Source organism: Eretmochelys imbricata, chromosome 10, assembly GCF_965152235.1.
Source record: "Eretmochelys imbricata isolate rEreImb1 chromosome 10, rEreImb1.hap1, whole genome shotgun sequence".
NCBI classification, from domain to species: Eukaryota; Metazoa; Chordata; order Testudines; family Cheloniidae; genus Eretmochelys; species Eretmochelys imbricata.
The window spans coordinates 33,219,116-33,244,285 of record NC_135581.1 but is presented as its reverse complement, the minus strand read 5'-3'; the positions used below and the strand labels follow the sequence as shown (position 1 = coordinate 33,244,285).

Sequence of the window (25,170 nt, the reverse complement as noted above, 5' to 3'; positions counted from 1 at the left end):
GTTAGCTTTGTATTTAATTATCTTGTGTGAAAATTTTGCCACCTCACTGTTTACCCCTTTTTCCAGCTTGTTTTTGAATATGTTGAACAGCACTGGTCCCAGTGCAGATCGTTGGGATCCTGTTGTTTACTCCTGTTCACTATGAAAAGTGACAATTTGTTCTTCCCCTCTTTTTCCTATTTTTTAAGCAGTTACTGATCCATGAGATGACCTTCCCTCTTATCTTGTGACTGCCTACTTTGCTTAAGAGCCTTTGGTGAGGGACCTTGTCAGCGGCTTGTTGAAATCCAAGTATACCTTATATCAGGGGTCGGCAGCCTTTCAGAAGTGGTGTGCCAAATCTTCATCTATTCACTGTAATTTCAGGTTTCATGTGCCAGTAATACATTTTAACGTTTTTAGAAGGTCTCTCTCTATAAGTCTACATTATATAACTAAACTGTTGTTGTATGTAAAGTAAATAAGGTTTTAAAAATGTTTAAGAAGCTTCATTTAAAATTAAATTAAATGCAGATCTTATCAGTTTAGTGTGATACTTGCCCTTGCTTTTCCTTGCTGAGTTTTCCAATGTCTGTTCATCCAGGCAGGCAGCAGGCTGAGCAGGGCCGAAGGCTGGGACCCCGGGACCCACAACCCCTAATCCCCACCCCCATTCCAGAGCCCAGAGCCCACAGCCCCAGCCAGAGCCCTCCCCCTCCCCCCCCACCCCAAAGGCCAATTTCATGAGCATTCATGGCCCACCATACAATTTCCATACCCAGATGTGGCCCTTGGGCCAAAAAGTTTGCCCACCCCCTGGGTTAGGCCTTGAGCATGTGGGAAAGATCCACCAGGGAGATACCTGGGAAAGAATTATCTGTAGTAACTCAGAGCCCTCCCTATCTAGTGTCTGATCTCTGCAGTTTCATATTTGAGTTCCTTCAGCACTCCTGGATGAATACCATCTGGTCCTGATGACTTATTACTGTTTAATTTATCAATTTGTTCCAAAACCACCTCTAATGACACCTCAATCTGGGACAGTACCTCAGATTTGTCACCTAAAAAGAATGACTTAGGTGTGGGAATTTCCTCACATCTTCTGCAGTGAAGACCAATGCAGTGAATTCATTTAGCTTCTCTGTAACAGTGTTTTCTTCTTTGAGTGCTCCTTTAGCACCTTAGTTGTCCGGTGGCCCCACTGATTGTTTAGCAGGCTTTCGGCTTCTGATGTACTTAAAAAATAAATCTGCTGTTAGTTTTTGTGTCTTTTGCTATTACTCTTCAAATTCTTTTTTGACCTGCCTGATTATACTTTTACACTTGTCAGAGTTTATGCTCCTTTGTATTTTCCTCAGTAGGATTTGACCTCCACTTCTTAGAAAATGTCTTTTTGTCTCTAACTGCCTATTTTACTCTGTTGTTTAGCCATAATCACGTTTTTTTGATCCTCCTACTACTTTTGTTTATGTAAGGTATACATATAATTTGAGCCTTTATTATGGTGTTTTTTAAAATTTTCCATGAAGCTTACAGGCATTTCACTCGTGACTGTTCCTTTTGATTTCTGTTTAACTAGCCTCCTCATTTTTGTTTAGTTCCCCTTTTTGAAGTTAAATGCTACTGTGGTGGGTTTCTTTGGTATTTTCCCTCCTGCAAGGATGTTAAATTTAATTGCATGATTGTTGCTGTTACTGAGCGGTTCAGCTATATTTGTCTCTTAGACCAGAACCTGTGCTTCACGTAGGACTAAATCCAGAATGGCTCCAAGAAGTAGTCATTAATGGTATCTTGAAATTTGATCTCTGCATCACACCTTGAGGTAACATGTTCCCAGTCAATATGGGGATAGTTGAAATCCCCCATTATTATTGAGTTTTCTGATTTTGAGGCCTCTCTAGTCAACCTGAGTATTTCACAATCACTGTCAACATCCCAGTGAGGCGGTTGGTAATATATTCTTATTGCTATACTCTATATTACTTGAGCATGGAATTTATGTCCATAGAGATTCTATGGTAGAGTTTGATTCATTTAAAATTTTCACTGTATGCTTCCTTTCACATATAGTGTCACTCTCCCACCACTGTGACCGACATGGCCATTCTTATATACTTGGTACCTGATATTACCATGTCCCATGGATTATCATCATTCCACCAAGTTTTTGTGATGTGTGTTATATAAATATCCTCATTTAATACCAGGCACTCAAGTTCAGCCATCTAGTATTTAGACTTCTTCCATTTTTATGCAAGCACTTACAAATGTTGGGTTTTTGTTTTTTGTTTTGAGGGGATGGGTTATTGCCCTAAATTTAGGGACTATTAGATATATCTGGTTCTTAGGCTTCCTCGCAAAACTCCCCTGTTTTCTGCTCCTGTTCACTCGCTCTTGTGGTGGCTTACGAGCTGGCTTTTTAAACCCCTCTTCTCCCTCAGTTAGCCCCAGCCTCTTGTCAAGATATCCTAAAGGGATTAGGGGTCTAAGGATGGCAAAGTGGAGCCTCGTTAGGAAGCTCTCAGCCTTGCCTGGCAGGCCAGTAGGCTCAGCACATAAACTTAAATATGGCTGGCACAAGGTAAGCAAGCACGCAACAACAAACAGACAGCAGTGTTACTCCAACGGTCACATAAAGTCACTTGTCCACCTAGAGAGCTCCCAGATCTGCCTTTGTTGTTCGTGTTCTCTTGCCATCTATTAGAAACTGCACTGGGAAGGCAGAATCCCACAGATGGCAGAAGGCTGGGAACAAGGGTGAAGGAGTTGGGGACGCAGGTTGTGTTCTTGTGAATTCTCCTAGTTGAGGGTAAGGGCCCAGGCAGGCACATGCGCATCCTGCAGATGAATGCATGGCTGTATAGATGGTGTTGACAGGAAGGCTTCAGCTTCCTCCACCATGGCATGCTGTTCCAGGAAGAAGTCTGCTGGGAATAGATGGTGTCCACTTCACCAAGAAGGGAAAGAGAATCGTCTCGCACCATCTTGCCAACCTAGTGAGGAAGGCTTTAAATTAGTTTCAAAGGGGGGAGGTGACAAAAGCACACAGGGAAGCATAAAAAAAAGGAATGTTAGCAGAGGGGTAGAAGTTGTTACGGAGACCTGGAAAATTACAGAAGGTCATAGGAGCAACGAGGGAAATCAGTGGGGGAATCAGCTAAACATCTCAGATGTCTATATACAAATCCAAAGAGTATGGGGAATGAGCAGTAAGAACTGGATGTATTAGTACATAAGCTAAACTATGACTTAATTGGTGTCATAGAGACTTGATGAGAAGTCTCATGACTGGAATATTGATATAGAGGGATATAGCTTGTTCAGGAAGGATAAAAAGGGAGATGGGTTGCATAATACATCAAGGTTCTGAGGTCCCCCAGAAGGAGGTGAGAGGCAAACTAGTTGAAAGTCTCCAGGTAGGGGTCTACTGTTGACCCCCAAATCAGGAAGAGAAGGTGGATGAGGCATTTCCAGAACAAATAGCTGAAATATCCAAAACACAAAGCCTGGTAGCAATGGGGGACTTGAACTACCCAAGCATCTGTTGGAAAAGTAATACAGTAACTCCTCACTTAATGTAGTCCTGGTTAACATTGCTTCATTGTTACGTCTCTGATCAGTTAGAGAACTTGCTTGTTTAAAGTTGCACAATGCTCCCTTATAAGATTGTTTGGCTGCCTCCTGCTTTGTCCGCTGCTTGCAGAAAGAGCAGCCTGTTGGAGCTAATTGGTGGAAGCTTGAAACCAGGGTGGGCTGGCAGCTCCCCTATCAGCTCCCCTAAGTTCCCTGTGCGGCAGGCTATCAAGTGCTGGGCAGTTCAGATGTTGCTCCCCCCCCACTGCCGTGTGCTGCTCCTGCCCTCTGCCTTAGAGCTGCTCCCGGGAGCCTCCTACTTGCTGTGCAGGGGCTGTGGGGGAAAGGGGGTGCTGATGTCAGGGTGTCCCCGTCCCCCAACTCCTGTACCCCATCTCCACAGAGCGGGGGGAACACACAGGTATCAGGATGGAGGAAGCTTGCTGGCAATAGCTGCTATCTCAACTTGCTGATGTACTTAAAAAGGCAGTGTACTGAGAGTGGGGTCAGCGTACTTAAAGGGGCAATGTGTGTGTGTCTCACACACATGAACATACACACACACACACAATGTTTGTCTGTCTCTCTCTCGCAAATACGCACACATGGTGTGTGTGTCTCTCTCTCGCAAATACGCACACATGCTCAGCCCGGCACTTTGGAAAGCGGAAGGGGTAGTGTGCTCCAGTGGGGTAGCATGGGTTCATCATTATGTTCAGTTTCCGCAGGGAATGTTTGCAGCCACTGCCATGTGTCTGTTGTGTCTTCTCCCTCCGTAGTGCTGCCTTGTAGAATGTGAGCATACATTAACAATGTGTTAACCCTTGAGGGCTCAGCCGAGCTTTAGCTCATCATTTAGCAGTAAGGCATTCCCTGGGAAATATCCCACCCTCTGACTCCACCACCTCAACCAAGCTTCACAATCATCATTGCTGTGTACAGTATTAAATTGTTTGTTTAAAACTTATACTTTGTGTGTGTGTGTGTGTATATATATAATGTCTTTTGTCTGGCGAAAAACATTTCCCTGGAACTTAACCACTCCGATTTATATTAATTCTTATGGGGAAATTGGATTAGCTTAACATGGTTTTGTCTAAAGTAGGAATTTTCTGGAACATAATTACAACATTAAGCAAAGAGTTACTGTACGGTAAAACACAAAATTTTCCAGTAAGTTCTTGGAATGTACGGAGGACAGCTTTTTGTTTCAGACAGTGGAGGAAGTAACCACAGGACAGCCATTTTAGACTTCATTCTGATCAGCAGAAAGGAATTGGTAGTGAATCTGAAGGTGAAAGGCAATTTGAAGGAAGGTGTAGGTCCTCTGCTTAGCGGGGCAGGAGAACTAATAACTGATGACATCAAAAGAAGTCTGAGGAATTTAATTCTGTTTTGCTTCAGTCTTCAGTAAAAAGGTTAATGGTGACCAGATACTCAACACCATTAATATTAACAACAAGGAGGAAGGACCACAAGCCAAAATAGGGAAAGAACAGGATAAAGAATATTAAAATGTACCCAAGTCAGCAGGAGTTGATGAAATTCATCGTAGGGTACTTAAGGAACGAGCTGGAGCAGTCTGAGGACCATTAGTGATTATTCTGGAGAACTCATGGAAGACGAGAGAGGTCCCAGAGGATTGGCAAAAGGCAAACATAGTACTGTTTTCAAAAAGAGAACAAAGAGGACCCAGGGAATTTTAGAACAGTCAACATAAAATCGATACCTGGAAAAATACTGGAATAAATTACTAAAAAATCAATTTTGTAAGCACCTAAAGGTTACTAGGGTTATAGGATCGAGCTAGCATGGATTTGTCAAGAACAAATCTTTCCAAACCAACCTGATTTCCTTCCTTGAGAGGGTTACTGGCGTAGTGGATGGGGGGAGTAGTAGACATGATATCTTGATTTTAATAGAACTTTTGACACAGTCCCACATGACATTCTCATAAGCAAACTAGAGAAATGTGGTCTAGATGAAATTGCCATAAGATTGATGCACAACTGGTTGAAGGGACATACTCAAAGAATAGTTATCAATAATTTGCTGTCAGAGTGGGAGGGCGTAACCTATAGTGGAGTCCCACAGGGGTCAGTCCTGGGTCCTGAACTGTTCAATGTTTTCAACAGTGACTTGGATAATGAAGTGGAGATTATGCTTATAAACTTTGCAGATGACACCAAGATGGAAGTTGTTGCAGGCACGTTGGAGGACAGGATTATAATTTAAAATGACCGTGACAATTTAGAGCTTTGGTCTGAACTCAACAAGATGAAATTCAATGAAGTTAAGTGTTAAATACTTCACTTAGGAAGGACAAATCAAATCATAACTACAAAATGGAGAATAACTGACTAGGTGATAGTACTGCTGCAAAGGATCCTGGGGGTTCACAGACTGAATATGAGTTAAGAATGTGATGCAGTTGTGGAAAAGGCTAATATCATTCTGGGGTGTCGGATGTAAGACATGGGAGTATAATTGTCCCATTCTACTCGACTTGTAGAAACCCCAATCCCCCACCCCATTGTGCTAGGCTCTCTTCCTCTCCTAGAAGTTAAGTCTGTCCTAAAGACCCACTTCTGTGAGGCCTCCAAATGGAAGAAATGTGGAAAGGGGGAATAAAAACAGTTAACTAAAGCAGTTCCTTTGTCTGGGTCTCCTAGTGTGTCCTTCCTGTCCTATGGATTGTGCGCTCTTTGTTGCAGGGACAGGAAGGACCTGAGGCTAGTATTCTAAACAGGACTGAGCACCTTGTTAGCTCTAACAGTTAAGAAACACATGCAGAAACCTTCCAGGTGAAGTCCAGGTTACAGGTGTGTAACAGTGGCTGGAGGGTATGTTACCATTCAAAAGCATTGTAGCTTCTCACAAACAAGTTAGAGACCCAAGGAGTATAAAAATATATAAAATAATAACACACAGTCTGCAGAAGGTGGTTTGGGAGCTTCTGGGCTCTGTCTCGTAATACAAGAACAAGGGAACATTCAATGACATTTCAAAGGTGGGAGATTCAAGACTGATAAAAAGAAATACTTTTTCATACAATGTGTAGATAGACTGTAGAACTCACTGGCACAAGAAGGTGTTAAGGCCAAGAACTTAGTAAGATTCAGAATTGTTATTGTTAATGATGCCAAAAAGAGTATTGGGAAGGAATACAGGCTACAGGGCTTAATCCAATCTCTAAATATTAGGATAAGACCTTCCTGGGAGGAAATCACCTCACATCTTCCCACTGCAGCATCTCTTGCACCTTCCTCTGAAGCATCAGACACAGGTGACTGCTGGAGGCAGGACACAGGACTAGATGGACCACACGTCTGATCTAGCCTGGCAATGCCTGTGTTCCTATGGATTTCAGTTACTCTCCTTAAGCAAAGCACCCAAACTAGCTTAAGTCTGACCCCAGTGAGAGAACTCAGAAAGTGAGCCTTCCTGCTGCTCTACCTCATTGATCCGTAACAAATAGCTTCATTTTGGCGGTGGCCACAAAACCTGTATTTTGCGAATACAGACTAACACGGCTGCTACTCTAAAAACTAGATTGTTGTAATTCTGTAGTGGTTGGGTTGCTTTACAATCAAGCATAGTACACATACAAGAATTTTACAAAGTCCTGATTAGCAAGCTTTTAGCAAATTGGCTCTTAGCACAGAGCAAGCTGAAGGCATTCATTTACTTCTCTTCATTAAGAGGTTCAGGGTCCTGAGTCATGGAGAAGGTACTGAGCACCTCATGGTGCTAACCCCAAGATTCCACATGCCAGCCAGTTATCCGAGTTACAAGACAAGACATACGTGCCCAGATCACAAAGTTAGGGCTTGTCTACATACTCTCTAGAGGTGATTTCTGGAGGTGTTTGTCAGAAGCTGGGAATGGGCCACATGGGAAGGATCATTTGATGATTGCCCATTCTGTTCATTCCCTCTGAAGCTTCTGGCATTAGTCACTGTCAGCAGACAGGATACTGGGCTAGATGGACCTTTGGTCTGACCCAGTATGGCCATTCTTATGTTCTAAAGCAGTGGTTCTCAAACTTTTGTACTGGTGACCCCTTTCACACAGCAAGCCTCTGACCCCCTCCCCTTATAAATTAAAAAACACATTTTTTATATTTAACACTCTTATAAATGCTGGAGGCGAAGCAGGATTTGTGGGTGGAGGCTGATGGGCCATGACCCGCCATGTAATAATCTTGCAACCCCGTGAGGGGTTGTAATCCCTAGTTAGAGAACCCCTGTTCTAAAGTGTGCTAACGTGTTGTGTAATAACTAGTCCATATAGTCCAGTGGTTCTCAACTGGGGGTCTGTGGAGCAGTGCAGGGCTAAAGCTGGCAGCCCCCTCCATCCCAGCCGGGAGAGGCATGCGTCTAAAGGCGGCACCCATCCCCCCATCAAGCCCCCAAAGCCGGGAGCAGTGTGGTGCTGAAGCCGGCAAACCTCCCTGCCCCCCGCAAGCCAGAAGCAGCGGGGGGTTGAAGCTGGGAGCCCCTGCACCCCCTGCTCCGAAGCTGGGAGCCCCCACCGCCCGCTCCTGCTGGGCCCTGGCATTTTTATAGCATGTTAAGGGAGTCCTTAGCAAGAAAAAGGTTGAGAACCCCTGCTATAGACCATGCTGATGAATGTTAAAGGTTCCCGAGTGCGCTTCTATGTTAAAGCACACTAGGGAACCATTAGTGCGCACCAGCAGGGTCTACATGGACCAATTAATAGACAACAATTTAGCACACTTTAGAAATCACCCCTTCCCTTCCTCTCCTGTCCCCTCCCCCTCCCCATGTAGCACATTACCCCATGGGTAGAAAAGCCCTTTGAACAAAGGTCAGTGTGGTGACAGATCATCTCACGTTGTATCAGAGGCATCTCTGTATGAAAAAGGATTATGAAACCAATGAGCCATGGAGTAGTTTTTCTATGCTCTTCAAAAAGTAAGGTGGCAGAGTGGCATCTCTTCAGAAAAAGAGTTAGGTTTAGTTAGTTATGTGGATGTTTAGTTGGAGAAGTGCAACCATAATTCTGAAATTCTTGTGTGTCTAAGAGATTGTCTGCCTGGGGACACTCATGAGAGTTAATCTGAATTAATTTTTAAAGTGGATTAGTTAAACTGCATTAAATCTCTTTGTGGACACTCTTATTCAGAATTAAAGTAGAAGTGAATCTAAACTAATTGATTTCTAAGAGAAATCAAACTAAATCCATTTTAAGAGTGTCCACACAGGGGTTTATGAGATTTAATAAATGCACTTTAAATTCGCACTTTTTGTTAATTTGGATTAATTTCCTTGAGTGTACCCATGTAGACAAGCCCTAACATGCTTGAAAGGTAATGTAGACTGAAACCTCTGTGATGTGCCTGCAACTTCGATGTCACTGTAAATATTTTTATGGGGGAATTTCCTTCGCTTTTTACATAGTCCTAATGTGGAACTGGGGTATACAGGAGGGGAGCCACACTAATGTACACTGATAAGATCCTTAGCCAGGGAGCCCATCTCTGAGTCTTGGGCAATGTCACAGGTGCTCCATCTGGGATATGAATCAACCGGTATGTTAATAACTGTATGTTAATAACTTCTGTAATTAACCTTCAATCAATGAAATGTTGGTGCTATGCTTTAGATCTGAGTTAGGGGAATACTATGAACTACTTCTGTTTCTTTTCTGCAATGTGGTTTGTCATCTTTGCTACAAAGTTGCAGAAAAGCATTAGCTCTCCTGAACTCTGGAGAACACATCTCTCAATTAATAGTGTCCAATTCACTTCCCATTCTATAGAAAAATTTTACCTTTGCACCCAATGTAATCTACCAATTTTGAGGATGGTATCACTTTTCTTGTGGTTTTCAGAGTGGGGTCTGAAACTGCAGCTAAGTGTCCCTTATAAACCCAATTTGAACAATGGAGTGACTGCTCTCTTTCTAATAATGTTGGATGCAGTAGGGTTAGAAAGTGTTCTTGATTCTGTGGTCATGAAGTCGCCCCTGGCTAAAACTCTCCTAGAAATGCACACCGCTGACTGACTTCACTGTAAGCTGCTGGGTGATGAGAATAGAAACTCCAGTAGTTCCTGTCTTTGGTTTTACTGGAGCCTGTGTTGTTGGCTCTTAGCCCTTTCTGCCCCCCTTCCACATTCCTGGGAGTTTTATTTACTTTCCAAACCTGTAGAGGGCCTGCTTTGCATAAGTATGACTGTGGTCTTTGCTGCAGGACATCATTCCCTAGAGTTTCAGAGTAACAGCCGTGTTAGTCTGTATTCGCAAAAAGAAAAGGAGTATTTGTGGCACCTTAGAGACTAACCAATTTATTTGAACATAAGCATAAGCTTCCATACTGTGGAAACTGCAGTTTCCACAGCATGCATCCGATGAAGTGAGCTGTAGCTCACGAAAGCTTATGCTCAAATAAATTGGTTCCTCTCTAAGGTGCCACAAGTCCTCCTTTTCTTATTCCCTAGAGTGCTGCTCATTGATTAGAGAGCTGGCTGGCTGGCTGGCTGGGAGCAGTGCCATCTGGTGACAAAAGAGCTGCAGCTGTCAGAGAGCCTGTGCACTGAAAGAGAGAAGTTTGTAAGCTGATCACATTTATCTCGGCCAGTCCAGGTATTTTCCTGCTACATGGCACATCATTTTGCTGGGATTCTTGGCCAGCCACGTACAAGTACTGTTCCCATTTCCCTATAGCACAGACGTGGGCAAACTATGGCCTGCGGGCCACATCCGGCCTGGCACTTGAGCTCCCGGCCAGGGAGGCTAGCCTCCGGCCCCTCCCCTGTTGTCCCCCCTCCCCTGCAGCTATGCCGCTGCATGGGCAGCGCTCTGGGCAGCGGGGCAGCGCGCTCCTGCAGGGCAGCGCGGTAGCGTGTCTGTCTCTGGCCGAGCGGCGCAGCTGCCAGACATGCTGCTCTGAGCACCATAGTAAGGGAGGAGGGGGGTTGGGTAAGGGGCAGGGGGTCCTGGGGGGCAGTCAGGGGACAGGGAGCAGAGGGCGGTTGGATGGGACGGAGGTTCTGGTGGGGGGGGGGTCAGGGGACGAGGAACAGGGGCAGGTTGGATAAGCGTGGGAGTCCCAGGGGGCGTGTCGGGGTGGGGGTACGGATGGGGTGGGGCAGTCAAGGGAGGGGGGCTGGGTAGGGTCCTGGGGAGCGGGGGTGTGGATAGGGGTTGGGGCAGTCAGGGGACAGGGAGCAGGGGGGGTTGGATAGGGGTGGGGTCCCAGGGGAGCGGTTAGGGTTGGGGGGTCTCAGGAGGGGGATGGTCAGGAGACAAGGAGTGGGGAGGTTGGATGGGTCAGGGGTTCTGAGGGGGGCAGTTGGGGCAGGAAGTGGGAGGGGTCGGATAGGGGGCTGGGGCCAGGCTGTTTGGGGAGGCACAGCCTTCCCTATTTGGCCCTCCGTACAGTTTTGCAACCCCGATGTGGCCCTCACCAAAAAGTTTGCCCACCCCTGCTGTAGCAGCTGAGGTCAGAGCTGTTTTGGGAGCAGTCAGTTTGAACTGTAAGCTGTCTTCACTGCAGTTGTGTTTCATTCCATTCAAACCAGTGTCCAGAAATTTTCCTTAAGCATTTTGCAGTAAGTTTGGCAGCGGTTTGATAATGGCCAATTACATTCAGAGAGCAGGGATTTATTTTTTAAGGTATAGGAATTTGGGAATGATGTGCTATGCTATAAATAGGAGTGGATCAGAGGAGCTCAGAGCTCTGTTCAGGGGTCTGGAATGAACAAAACCTGAACCAGATGCTGAAAACTTTTCTTTCTGGCCTGGGGGCAGGGACGTTCTTGTCAGATTCCTGAGGTTTTGCCATTCACTGTTTGTTTTTTCTGGCTGTACAAACCGTGCTATTGAGACCCTACCTAGCATCCAATTCACTTCACATCTTTAAGGTGACTGATTGGGCTGCCATCTTTAATCACATGAAAGGCGTCACTTTTCTGTGTCAAAAGGGGGAGCTGTGTGGACACAGAGGAAACACCTCACCAGTTACCAAGACTTATACTTGAACCAATGTCTTGCATGCACTTGAAGATATTTTGATCATCCATTGGAAATAAACACTGATCTAAAAAAATAATTGTGCATTGTCGGCATTAATTATGACATTTTGTTTTGCTAGTTAAGAAGAAGCCTACATGGTGAGGAAATAGGTGGGGGGGGTGGTAAGTAGCAAACACCAAAGGGGCTGGATTTCAGTGAGATCCCTGCTCATGCTGTTCAGTTCCACTCAGATTCATTCTTTTGACATTTGGGGGCCTGGACCTGGACTCTAGACAAGATGTGCTCGGGGCATGTGAAATCAGACCCTGTTCTGCTTCTGATTTTGCAAGGCATGTAGTGATTTGTGCTTGGTGATGGTAGATGACTCAAACCCCTCCTTTGGACGAAAACCTCATTTTACTGTGGCACTAAATCTAGTTACACATCATGTGCCATCGTGCATAATCAGAGGGACTCAGAGACCTCTGTTGGAGTGACTTCATTAACCCTTTGTAATGCAGCTGGTGATGCTGTGCTGTGGGAAGTTTGCGTTTGAAAAGTGACACCAAGCCCATTTTCTCACCGTTGTGATGTGATTAGCTTGCACTTCGTTTCTGTGGAAGCTACGAAGGGAACCGAGTTCAAATGCAGCAACTTAAAAGGGAAACCCAATGTGGGAAGGGTCAGGGAAGCTCTTGCAAAGCAGGAAGTAAGAACTGGTGTATTCGCAGTGGATTGGACCCCTATGTTATGGTTTCACAGTGGATTGGACCCCTGTGTTATGGGTTGGCCATTTCTGAGTTGTGATTTTTGCCATACTGCCACAGAATTGTCCAAAGGAGCAGCAGGGAAAACTAGAGCTGAATCAAAGCAAACCCATTCTTACTGCTAATGTCCAAGGATCTCCTGTCTGAGAGATGGACATCAAGGATGGCAAGGAGTGAGTTATTTATTGTGATAAATGGGAATGTAAATTCAGACTGAAATGTATGAAAATAACTAACAATAGACCAACAAACTTCATTCTACCAGATGCCAGTGTTCAAAGTCTGGGCTACATGGCAGGTAACAGTCAGTGTAATAGCCAGTTCCTGGCCCACCCAACAGAAATGGCAGCCTCTGTGGGGGAAGCCAGGATGAGAGTGCTCTGACACACATTCATACCCAGTTCTCCAGCCTGGATGCCAGCGTACGAACAGCATACTCGGCTGTCGAGTTTTGCAGAGGGTAGCATTGGGCTAGTGAAGGTGACAGAGAATAAAGAAGAGCTGGTTCATGGTAACACCCACAATGAGGATGGATGGTCTTGTGGTCAAGGTACTGAACTGGCTGAGGCTTGGGAGATCTGGGTTCAGTTCACTGCCCTGCCACAGACTCCCTGCGGGACCTTGGGGATTAGCCTTCCTTTCTCCCGCACTTGGTCTGATCTCTTTAGGGACAGGGACTGTTCTTCGCTAAGTGTCTGTACAGCACCTACCATGGTGGGGCCCTCTTGGTCGGGGCCAGTAAGCACTGCTGTGATAAAAATATTCTATTATGAGGGTATAGAAGTCAGTTGGTTTCTTAGTGCTTTTTTGTGTCTACTCTGCATTCTGCTAACATTTGGTTTGAAGCCACTGGGCAGTCATTTCTGCACCTTAGAACTGTGCATTTTCCTGATTCCCATGTCCTGGCCTGGGGAAGGGGAACCATCCACTGTGGTGAAAAATCCAGTCTTGCAATTTTTTAGCTAAATGTCCCCAATGGTAGTGGTGTCTGATTTTGGGAATTTACTGGGATGCTCTATGTCCTGTCTGCTGCTGAAATGCACGTGCCCTGGTACATCCGGTTCTATCGTTGTATTCCCTGCAGGATACTGGCATTGGAATGACCCAGGAGGAGCTTGTTTCTAATCTTGGCACCATTGCTCGATCTGGCTCGAAGGTAAGAGAGATGCCTCCTTCATGTTGTGTCCTCATGGCCATTTTCATTCCCCTGAGGCTCCTCGATCCTGCATCTCCTTAGGCCCTATTGTGAAGGGGACCCCTGTTGGGAGGTGAAACCAGCCCAAGGCTCCATTGTCATTCCTGACCCATGAAGTGTGTGGTCATTGGTACTAGGACAACACTAAAGAACCATTTTCTCTCATTGGGGAAGCAGGGTCCCATTAGCTGGGGGATCCCTTATGTGTCCTCTGTTCTGTAGATCCAGGCTCTTTATATAGACATGGTGCACTTGGTTGTGCCGCTTTGTAAAAGCAAACTTCTTTCCCCCAAGGCATTGTGATCGAGATCCACAAGCTCTCTACCTTCATGTTCTCTAAGTGCTGTCTGGGCCGCAAGTTGCAGCACAGTTACTGGTGGGCCAGGGGTGGACACAGCTGTTTGCTGGTGCATATATTTGCCGGGTTTTTCCATCTCTGAAATCCCTATTCATTTCCTGCAACTGAGCAATCACACCCCATTCTCTTTCTTCTCTCCCACCCGTTGCAGCAGGCACTGCCCTAGGCAATGCTTTCCTGTTCCAAAGCTGCAGTCACTGCTCCTCCCTTACTATGTTGCTCCATAGGAGCAAGTCACTGGAGCTTCTTCTACTTGTGCTGTCCTCAGGAGGGTGAGCTCAGCCCCCCAGAGCGCTGACTGCTGCAAAGCAGTTGAAGGGGAGGAGTCCCCTTGGAGAGGAATGTTCTGGGGTGCCAGGCTCACAGTGAGCAAACAGCAACAGGCTGAGTCAGGGAGCGTGGGGAGAGCAGCTGTGGGGGTTTGGGAGGAGGCTGCAGCCTCCCAGCTGTAGCCGAGGGTGAGTGGACCTGCAGTCCAGTATACCTGCTACTCGTTGTCCCTACAGGCATTTCTGGATGCGCTGCAGAGCCAGGCGGAGGCCAGTAATAAGATCATTGGCCAGTTTGGAGTGGGCTTCTACTCTGCCTTCATGGTGGCTAATAAAGTGGAGGTGTACTCGCAATCTGCAGAGTCCGGGAGCCCTGGCTACCACTGGTCTTCAGATGGGTAAGAGTCTGCAAAACTGGAATTATTGGAGGCCAATGTATTGGAGAGAATGAGCGAGTGTTGTGACATTGTCTGTAGCTCCACCTGGGTGGGGATTGGAAGCTGCGCAGGGAAGCGCAAGATGAGGTAGGGCACTGGTCTTTTGCAGCTAGAGACCTCAGTTAAAATCCTGCTTAGGTTACAAGTGAAAGTCTTCATTACAAAACCACCCCCCACGTAACTCAGCAGCCTGGCTGTGCTGGCACAGAGCTTGGGTTTGAATAGCCAAGGCTGCTATAAGGCAAGAGATGGCGCATTAGGAGAGCTGTGTGGTGCCCTTCACCGCAGCCTAAGCTGTCAGCTCCTCGCTGCTACGGGCTTGTTAAACAAGAAAACCACACGTGAATTCAGTCCTGCTAAGTGTGCCAGATTGACAGCCCTAGAGACTGACTGCAGTCTGCCCACAGAGCAGGCATGGCACAGACCGTAGAAGCTTTCCCCTCTCCACCCCACCAACGGGCCTCAGTCCTGCCTTGAAGGGATACTGCAGGGGTGAGAAGGAAATCCAATCTCTCTGGGCTAGTCATTTTGCTGAGAATGCCAACAAGCAGACCTGTTGTGGTATGGGTTATAACATGGGCAAATGTCTTCTGTGAGCTAGACTTCCATATAGATCACCCACTCATTTAACACAGGCCACAGAATGTCCATCAGATGGCAGAAGCTTTGAGTTACTGCAGACTTGGACCAGAGCCCTAGATATGAAAATCTCCACCTCCTATTAAAAGCCCGTGGGAAGAAAGAATTTGCCAAATTAATAAATCCCTGAAAACAGTTTCACAGTTAAAACTTCGGATCCTGTTGTGTTCCAGATAATAATCCGCTTTATTGTGCTAAATGTTATAGTCCTCCTGCTTGTAACCTGTGAGGATCACTGAAGGATCACCTGCCATTCCTGCACCTTTCACAAAGTGTGTTTTCTACCCTTGAATTGGTGCTGCTCCCTGGAACATTTGACCCTCAGACAGATGGAGCAGTCACTCGGAACTAGAAAGAGTGGAGATGACCATTGGTAGGAAAGGGGACCCTGTAGCTCAGTGCAGAAGCCCTTCATCAGAGGGTGTTGCTGCAGTCTAGTGGAAATAATCATAGACTGGGGCACACGTGCTGGACCAAGAAAGAGCCATGCAGTCTGCTTGTCTGGAGCCTGGAGGGCTGCAAGTATCTGTATAAAATGGAGAAGATTTCAGTTGCTTCCATGGAGGTTTAGCCCAGGCTGATGACATCACCCAGCGTGCAATGCTGTTGTCAGTAGAGGCTGCTGGTATTATGAAGCATTGTCTGCTGGGACCTGGAGTCTCCGCAGGCTACATCACCATATTGTAGATCTGGGTGAGCACATGTAAAACTCCACAGCGCCTGACTTCCATTGACTTCAATGGGAGCTGGGTGCTGTAGTGTCATTTGTGCTTTGAAAATCGTCCCCTTGGTTAATGAAATGTTCCCTTTTCATTCTCCCTGGTTAATAAACATCCCCCAAGGAAAAGGTTTCTATGTGATGCTGTGTTTCTAATCCTAGCTCGGGAATGTTTGAGATCGCCGAAGCCTCTGGTGTCAGACCTGGGACCAAAATAATTATCCATCTCAAAGAGGAGTGCAAAGAGTTTGCGAATGAGGACCGCGTCAAAGGTGAGCAGGGTGCGGAAATGAAATGGTATTCTTTGGATTCCTATAGCCCCTTCCCCCTGAGGAGTGCTGTCCCCATCTCACAGAGGCCTGGAGAGGTGGTGACATGGTGGCAGAGCTTAGATTAGACCCCAGTGTCCTGACTCCTAGTCTTCTGCACTGCACTGCACTCCAGCCTTTGATGCTTACACTTGTAAGTTGCCTGTCGGTTGATGCTGTCCCCCCTGTGCCGCCGCCCCCCCCCCCCCCCGAGGGTCAACATTTCATTGCCAGAGCCCCGTGGCTCTTCCCACTTTACACTCCGGCCCTTGTGGGGCTCCACATCGATGCTGTTGCTCTTGTGAAGATCGACTGGGCTTCTGGAGCCCTGTGGATGGGTGTAAGGGTTGCAGTGATGGTGATGAGGCACTGTGGGCTTGTCCCCTCTGTAGCTCTTCTACCACCGAGCTTTCTCTTCCTTTGAGCAGTCCCAGGCAAACCCTAATCCTCTCAGGTTATCCTGGAGCTGTGGAAAGCTCCATGGCCAGTATTAGAAACTCGGAAGTTCTCTCTTACTTGGGTGTTATTACAATGCGGTGGCTAATGTTTGTAAAGTGCTCTGAGATCCTCTGCTGAAGGGGCCTGGGAAGGGCAGACGATGGTGAGATTTTAAGGGTGAGCTTGGGCAGATGGGATGTGTGCAGAGAATATCTGTCCTTTGCTCACCACAGGTGCTGCTCACCAAAGTAGAATGTGGCTCCTATTTATATAATCCAGGAGCAGCTTGCCAGCCCCAAAGGCCATTACTGCATCTCCTTCTACCTCTGTTCTAATCCAGGAATATACAGGGTGCTGCCAGTTTAACTCATTGACTTCTCCCAAAGAAATGGGAAAATCAGGTTGAATTGTCATGCCTGCTTTTTCTATAGATATGTCTGGGAGCTTAGACCCCCTAGTCTTTTAACTGTGGCTTAATTCCTTATATTTCACAGGGTAGGGAAAAAACTGTTAAAAGAAACATTGAGATTTCAAAATGTAGTTAGCAAATGAGAAGGTTATGGCAGGCTGCTAACCTTAACTTTGCCCACTTCCGCATAGGCATTGCAATGCAGTGTCTAATTACATGATCTGCTGCTATTTCCACAGACATCTGTCTGTTTTGTGAGCACAGTGGATGGTGTATTGTTTAAAATGTTTTACCACACATGCACATATGTGAATTTCATTTTAAAATGGTTCTAACATGGCCAAATGTAAACCAATTTTTCCTGGGATCCTAAAAGTCACCTTTCCTCCCTAGGAACCATATTCCTGCCAGTTTCCAGCTCCCTACTTCACACTGCATAGGTGCTAGAGCTTGGGGAGGGGTGGGGGTTAAAGCAAGGATACCATATCTAATGGGAAAGTGTCCCCTTCCCTCTCTGGATCTCAAATAGCTGAATAATTTTTGCTCAAACTTTTCAAAGAAACTCCTTTATCTCTGGGCAGAAACCAAGCCTCTTAAATTCTATCCTGACAAGGGAAAGATTCAGGAGGTTGTGAGCCACTGTAAAAGCTGGGTAACCATGGAAACACTTGAACCCCCACCCTTTAACTGTAGGTGTCCCTATGTTCTCCTCACCCCATAATGTTTTGCGATCCTGTGCTGAGAAGTGCTGGTCACTACGGAATTGGCTGTGCCATACCGAAGTTGTAACTGTAGAAGCAAGAGAGAGAAAAGTCCTTTAACGTCGTCCTCTCCTCTCCCTGGGGCCAGTGCAGGATTATTCGCTAGAGGTTTTTTCTGGCATTTTGCTGAGTCTAGTTATATGCCCTAACCAATCCACCCCTTCCCTCGGGAGAGGGTTCTACAGCTTGATGGCTCTCACTGATATTCAACCAAAATATTCCCTTCCCTCTGTCCCATTACTCCTACTTGTACCTCAGAGTGCTACATTAAATACTCCTCTCCCACTTAGGTATTCACGCAGTTCAGATGTTTGTAGACTGTTCTCACCACCACTACCTCCAGTCACAATCCCTTTGCTAATCTAAACATTCAGTCTCTCCAGGCCACTAACATTCTTTGATGCTCTTTTCTGAGCTCCTTCAGTCCATGAATTTTTTCTGATTACCTGATGGGCTGTGGGAAAACATGGTGAGGGGCAGGAGCAGGCTGCAGTGGAGAGCAGGGACACTTCAAAGGAGCTAACCTGTGCTGATATGACAGGTTCCCATAGCTCGTCTCAGTCACAACGATATGGTGGTTGAAACTGATAAGACCTGTGTTCTGGTTTTTTTGTTGACAATGTTTCTCTCTGTTCCAGGGGTGGTGACAAAATACAGCAACTTCATCAGCTTTCCCCTCTTCCTCAACGGGAGACGCCTCAACACGTTACAGGTTAGATTGAGAGCCATGGACAGGGTAGTGACTCGGGGGGGAAACTTGTAACCCTGCAGTGGGCTCAGGAAATGAGTGAATGGGTCCAAAAAGGACAAAGAACTGTGAATGGGTGGGGTGGTGGCGATTGTCCAGGGCAGGGGATCACAGAGCCTTTCTGAGATGAGGAGTTATTCAAGATGAACATTCTCTCCGAAACCATTGACCTAGTGAGTTGAAATGTCTGGTTGCGGTGAAGCTGGTTGGATAGCTTCAGCCGTAGGCCCTTGTGCCTGACAGGGTCATAGGCTGATGACAAGTCGATAAAAGCTGCAGCTGTTTTAAGCTTCTGCTGGAAGCTGGCTTGAGTATGTGTAGACAGTGCAAGCACTTGGTCACAGCAGCTTTTCCCTGTGCTGAAAAATGCCTATTCTGGGGGATTGCGATCTCCAGGATGGGGGGTGAGCCTCGCCAGGATCGCCCACTCCAGTAATTTGTATCTTGTACAGAGGAGAGATAGGGCAGTAGCTGTGGAGGTCGTAGGGCAGCTTTCCAGGTTATAAAATGGCAATGACTTCTGATGGTCTCCGAGTTGTTGGGAGTTTGCTGGAGGTGATGACTTCCATCAATAGGGCTGCCATTCAATCGCGCCCTCTTGGCCCAAGATAGTTAAAGAAATCTGGAAGGATGCCGCCAATGCCAGCTGCTTTTCATGCTCTGGAAGCAAAGAGGAGAGCTTCGATCTTGGTTCTTGTGAAGGTTTGACAGAGACTTGATGGAGGGGCACTTAGTGCACAGGATTAATTAAGAACTGTTTTCGCCAACCCTCTGACAGTTGTCTGGATTTCTTAACAGGAGCCTGACGATGCTGTTAGCAATGACTTGCAGTGTTTGTGTGTGATGGCATCACATCATCGAGGGTCCGGAGAAGGGCCCGTGCTTTATGGCTTGAATGCATGAAATCTGTGGCCTCCCCTGTATCTATCCGTAGTTGTAATCTTGTGCAGTCCAATGATTGCAGGAGAGCAGTGGCTAAGTCTGGGTCGCCAGTAGCTTTGTATGCCCTTAGGAGTGTTTTGCTCTCTGGGCTCCAGCACGACATAAAAAAGCTCCTGTAACCAAACGGGATATTCTTTTGTGTGGCTTTAATAATAAGCTTCATGAAGTAGTCAAAGTTTTCGGGCATTGGTGGTATGCTACTGATGGGGTTTTTTGACAGCAGTGGAGAAACCTAGCCAGTCTGCCCATCTCAAATTCCAGCATGGAACTGGTACACTTGTAATGACAGGTTGTTCGAGACCAATGTGTTCCACCGATGTATGTGGAGGGTCCCGGGGGGGAGCAGCTGCAGGACAGAGCAACGTGAGGGAAGGGGCACCTGAACACATGCTGCCAGCTGTGCATGCTCTGCTAATTAACTGCGCAGCATTTGAATCTCTCCTGGGCTGCTGCCCAAGTGCGCAGCTTACAGGGAACACAGGCATCATCCCTTTTTAACTTATACATGAGTGATGTGCCCCAAATGATATGCTGCAAGTTCATTTAAGCTGACGACCTGGCACTAATGACACAGGCTGCAACTCCCAAGGAAGCAGAATACATCCGTAATGCTGCTCTGAAGTGGATGGAAAACTACTGTACTTTTGATACTGGTGGCTCAAACCCAGTCTATCAAAGAGAGTGTCATCAGCTTTCCTTCTGAGCGATTCTGAAGCTGAGAGGATGCTGAACGTAAACCTCTGTGGCAAGGAACTTGCCCACGATCCTAACGTCCGTGACCTGAGAATTACTCTTGATCATAGCCTTACCTGTCAACAACATCTGAAGAAGGTGAGCCATAAAACAAAGAATCACATCAATATCATCCAAAAGATAGCAGATTCTAGCTGGGATTGTCATTGCTCCAATGCTACAAATGGCAATCTTGGATGTAGATTATTTCATGGCCGAGTACTGTGTACTTGTTTTAGGAAGAAGTTCGCACATGGACCTCATCGATACGCAGCTACATGCTCCGCAGCCTTGGCTTCCAGTCCTATCAAGCATCCTTCCTCCAGCGATCCAGAGAAAGATGGCTACATTGCACGAGTACAAGAAGACCCTCGCTAACCTGAGCACCTGCTCCATGACAACCATGTTAATCAGCCTCATGCCTGCCTTAAGTCCCACTGGGTGTTCTGGGCATTGGAGAAGCTCTTCTGTCATCCAGCTTCAACCCAGAAGACACCTGGCGGATGCAGTGGGAAAGCTCTGATGTAAACAGCAAGCACGCAAGATGATTCCACCGTCGAACTGCCTGGCTTCTTGCTCCATCAAAGACAATGGACGACCATCAACCATATTAGGACATTATATGGAAGATATGAGCACCTGATGGACAAATGGAGAATCACGAATTTGCCACAGTGCAAATGTGGAGACTTCCAAACTATTGAAAACATTATGAACAAGTACCCCATCTTTTCATTTCCAGGGGGTATAGCAAAGGTGCACTCTGCATCTCTTGAGGCCCTGGAATGGATTTCAAACATTTTCTGTTAACTTGGAAGTGTTGCTATTTCCATATGAAAGAAGACTCAAAAAGAAAGGAGATAAATCCGGGCTTGTCTTTACAAACATCAAGTCTGCCTTCTGTTCTGATGCTCCATGTTTGTACCCTTTGAACCCTTTGACTTTTCCTCCGTTATGCACTATTTTGTTGACATGCTCAAAGAATTTTCGTAGATTAGCAAAGTAAAATTTTCGTTTTCAGAAGCCATGCCTATTTTCCCAGATCATACCCTGGTTACTTAGGAGTTTAATAATTCTGTTTTTAATTATTGTTTCAGCCAGATTATCTGTAACAGGAGGATCACGCTCTTTAATTGCCCAACTCACCCCAGTACTGTTTATTACAACACTTGCTATCCTCTTGTCCTTTTTGCATAGTAACTGATTTTAATGAGAGGATATTTTTGTTAGCTACTCAGCCACTTCCTTAAGCTCCTTCAGAACTCTTGGATGAATGTCTTCTGGTCTTAGTGATTGGTTGCCATATAATTTTATCAGTTATCAAAAGATAAACTCCCAGTTCAATCACAAATTGTTCAGCTGGATGCAGGAATCTCCGGGTGACATTCTCTGACCCGGGTTACACATGAGATACACATAGATTCAATTATCATAATGTTCCCTTCTGCCTTTAAAATAAAGTCTATGAATAAATTTTTCCAGCATCTCATCCACTGATGCCTTAAGCTCTGACTGTGCCTCATCTTTATTATCTGACAAGAGCAGGTCTAGGGCAGGGATCTCTTCCTAGAATGTGGGTGTGGAAATAAAGGTCATACCAGATTGTACGTAGATGTTTTAATGTGAATATTTAAAGACTAATAAACCCTATCCCTATTACATATTTAGATTCCTACAATTATGAAAAAAGGCTCTTGTCCAAGACCTGTGCCATAAACCACAAAACCAAAAATAACTCTAAACCACTGCTTACCCCGACAGCTAACAGACCTAAGTCATTGGGGACGAGTAGTAGTAAGGTGGGGAGACAGAGATCTTTTATATAGACTTAGTATTACTTTCTCTTTCTCACCAGTTAGAAAGTCTGTTCTCTTGAGGGGAATGGCAGCAGCTGTCTTCTTAATAAGCAGGTGGCCTCCTCCTGCCCAAAGTCCTGATCCTGGACTTCATTCTTCCATTTCTACACACGACAAGACTGATTCCCTGTAAACAGAAACCTGGAGATGGGACCCATATTGCACAAACTGATTTCCCCCTAGAAATTATTGCCATTTAGCCAACACTACATTGGAGCCTCTTCCCATTTAAATATGATTAGGGCTACGATTTGGTCACGGAGGTCACAGCAGTCATGGATTCCGTGACTTTTCCGGACCTCCATGACTTCTAGGGCTTCAGGGGGAGGAGGTGGGACGATGCGCCCCTGCCCTGCAAGTGGGGCTGGCTGGAATCAGGACCCTTTCTGCGGGGGCTGCAGCTGGGCTGGGGGCTGCAGCCGGGGCCAGGCGCCCGAGCCCCATGGAGTCCTGGGCTTGGCAGGGCTGCAGCCAGGGCCACGTGCCCCAGCCCTGTGGCGTCCTGGACTTGGCGGGGCTGCAGCCGGAACCGTGCACCCCAGTCCTGCAGCTCTCGCTGCAGGCTGCAGCTTGGGCCATGCGCCCCCCTTGTGGCTTCCCAGGGTCGTATGCCCCGCCCCACACTGCGGCCAGGGCTTGGTGGGGAGCATCAGTCGGGCCACGCGCTCCTGTCCTACAGCTGGGCAAGCTCTGGAGCAAGGGTTGTGTGTCGTTCCGTCGTCACCCTCCCCCGCCCCGTGGCTGTGACCCCCCCTGGTGTGGCCATTGGAGTCAGGAGGCATGGCCTGTCAGTCTCTCTCTCTCTTCTCTCCCCCTCCCTCCCGCCCCAGGACTCCGTTCTTCCCCCATACCGAGCCCTACCCCTGGTTATTTTTATTAAAGTAATGGAAAAGTCATGGGCTCTGTGCATTTTTGTTTATTGCCTGTGACCTGTTTGTGACTTTTACTAAAAATAACCATGAAAAAGTCTTAGCCTTAAGTCTGATATGCTGTTTGGGCATAAGTGAAGGACCTGCTGGCTCTTTAATGGACAGTGGTCAGAACTCTGGGGAGCAGCATAGAACTCTGGTCCTAGCAAGAGGTGTTGTAAAGCATCTGAACTCCCCAGTGAATCCCAGTTACACCTTGGATCCTGGAAACCCTACGACACCGTTGTAACTTCTGGTCATATCAAGGGGCTGCTTGGGAATGACCGTTCTAAAAAAGGAAGTGTACTCAGCATATTGCCTGAGCTGCAATGGTAGTGAGCCTATTGGGCTTGCTATTGGAAGGCAGGGGGTATGACTTGGGGACCTCTGCGTCTGCTACTGATCGGCACTTGGAGATGACACCAAGGGCAAACAATCTATGTAAGAAAGTAAATCTAGCCCAGCAGCAAACCTGAGACCTCTACATTGGTTCCAAACACAAATTATATGGGCAGGATCCCTCACATCTTTACTGATCACAAGCGTGGTGCTATACTAAGGCCAAGAATCATGATGTTTGTAAAGCTCTTTGAGGAGGTAAGGTGCTGTGTCAACACAGTGATTCTTCTGAGAGGGAGATGACATCAGAACTTCAGGAATAAAACCAGCCCAACATACTTTGTCAAGACACTTTCTGGATACAGGCCTCCCTGTGCAATCACTGGGGAATCCTTAGGAGGAGAGGGGGGAGGAGAGGGGGCTGCAGGGAGAGAGCCAGTCTTTGTAAGGAGGGAATCCCTAGGCTGCGCAGGGTTTGTCGGCTTGTTATACAGATAAAACTGCACAGTATCGTTTCAGGGGACAAGACAAGATGTCATGTTTATTATAATAACACAATTTGATTTAAGACCAATAACTAATATCTAATACCTATGTATGCACACACACACGCACGCGCACACCCCAAATGTTCTGCAGCTACTAGATAGTTACCAGTCCTGAATGTAGCTTGGGTTCGTTGCTTGGGGCGGCTAACTGGCCAGGAAAGCCAGGCACAAGGAAGAACTGGGTCTCTGTTGGGCATGCACCAATGCCCTTCCATGTTGGCAGCAGAATGTTACCCTTCAAAGTCTTCCATCTCACCCATCCTTTTTGTAGGCTTTAGTTTGAATCCAGAGTCTACAGGTCTTGCTGTGTCACGCTGCCTCTGAGTTCGGTGTGATTGATCACCCGTCAATTGCAGACATGACTTTCAGCCTAGGACCTGGCTTTGATGTTTCTTCAATTGTACTTTTGTTCTCTTCTTTTGAGGGTGGACTCTTCTTGCTTTGTCAGGGCTGTTGTCTGCATCTTCAGCCCTTGGTGTTTACACTTTATTTCATCAGGAGAGGCTGGGGCTGGAGGTTGAGTCCATCATCCATATATACCTCATTCACACATCTAAACTACACTAATCAGATTACAGCGGGGTTTTGCAAAAATGAAGTGAGCATTTTGAAATGGAGTTTGGGACAAGTTAAAATGAAGTTTGCGTTACAACATGGACAAGTGTAAAGAATGGCAAACAGTGAACAGAAGTTACAATATTGAAGCAGTGCAAGTTTCAGTGATTTAAGCAGCAATTGGATTGAAAGTGAAACTCAAGTAGCCAGTTATTGGGGTACCTGGTTTTATGAATGAATGTAGTTTCATTCATAATACTTTACTTATGAAGTTATATTAATAAAGTGAGCAATTAAAAACAATTTCATTGATCAGTTCTATCGCTTTGAAAGACCAGACCAGAATTAGTAATAGTGATGCCTATCTCTGGGCCCTGTCCAGCACAAAGGAAGCTGTTGACAATGGGACGTGCTAGGAGAGCAGAATTAAAAGCAAATGAGTCTTAGCATGTGGCTGTGGGGTGGGGCTGTGTGTGAGTGTTACCAGATGGGTGGGGATTTTAAGCCTCCCTCCTTCCCCACAGGCACTCTGGATGATGTACTCCAAGGAGATTAGTGAATGGCAGCATGAGGAGTTCTACCGTTTCATAGCCCAGGCTTATGACAAGCCTCGCTACACCCTGCACTACAAGACAGATGCCCCCCTCAATATCCGCAGTATCTTTTATGTGCCTGAGATGGTGAGACTCTGGCATTCTCTTGGAGGTGTGGG

General features: G+C 46.4%; 1 protein-coding gene across 1 annotated transcript in view; it reads left to right on the top strand.

The window, feature by feature from the left end:
- Positions 1-25,170, top strand: part of LOC144270752 (CREB-binding protein-like) — a 153,471-nt gene that overhangs the window by 27,289 nt on the left and 101,012 nt on the right. Inside the window, 4 exon segments of the mRNA XM_077827416.1 lie at positions 13,383-13,454; positions 14,358-14,518; positions 16,077-16,186; positions 18,469-18,542. Of these exon segments, the coding sequence (XP_077683542.1) occupies positions 13,383-13,454; positions 14,358-14,518; positions 16,077-16,186; positions 18,469-18,542 (417 nt within the window).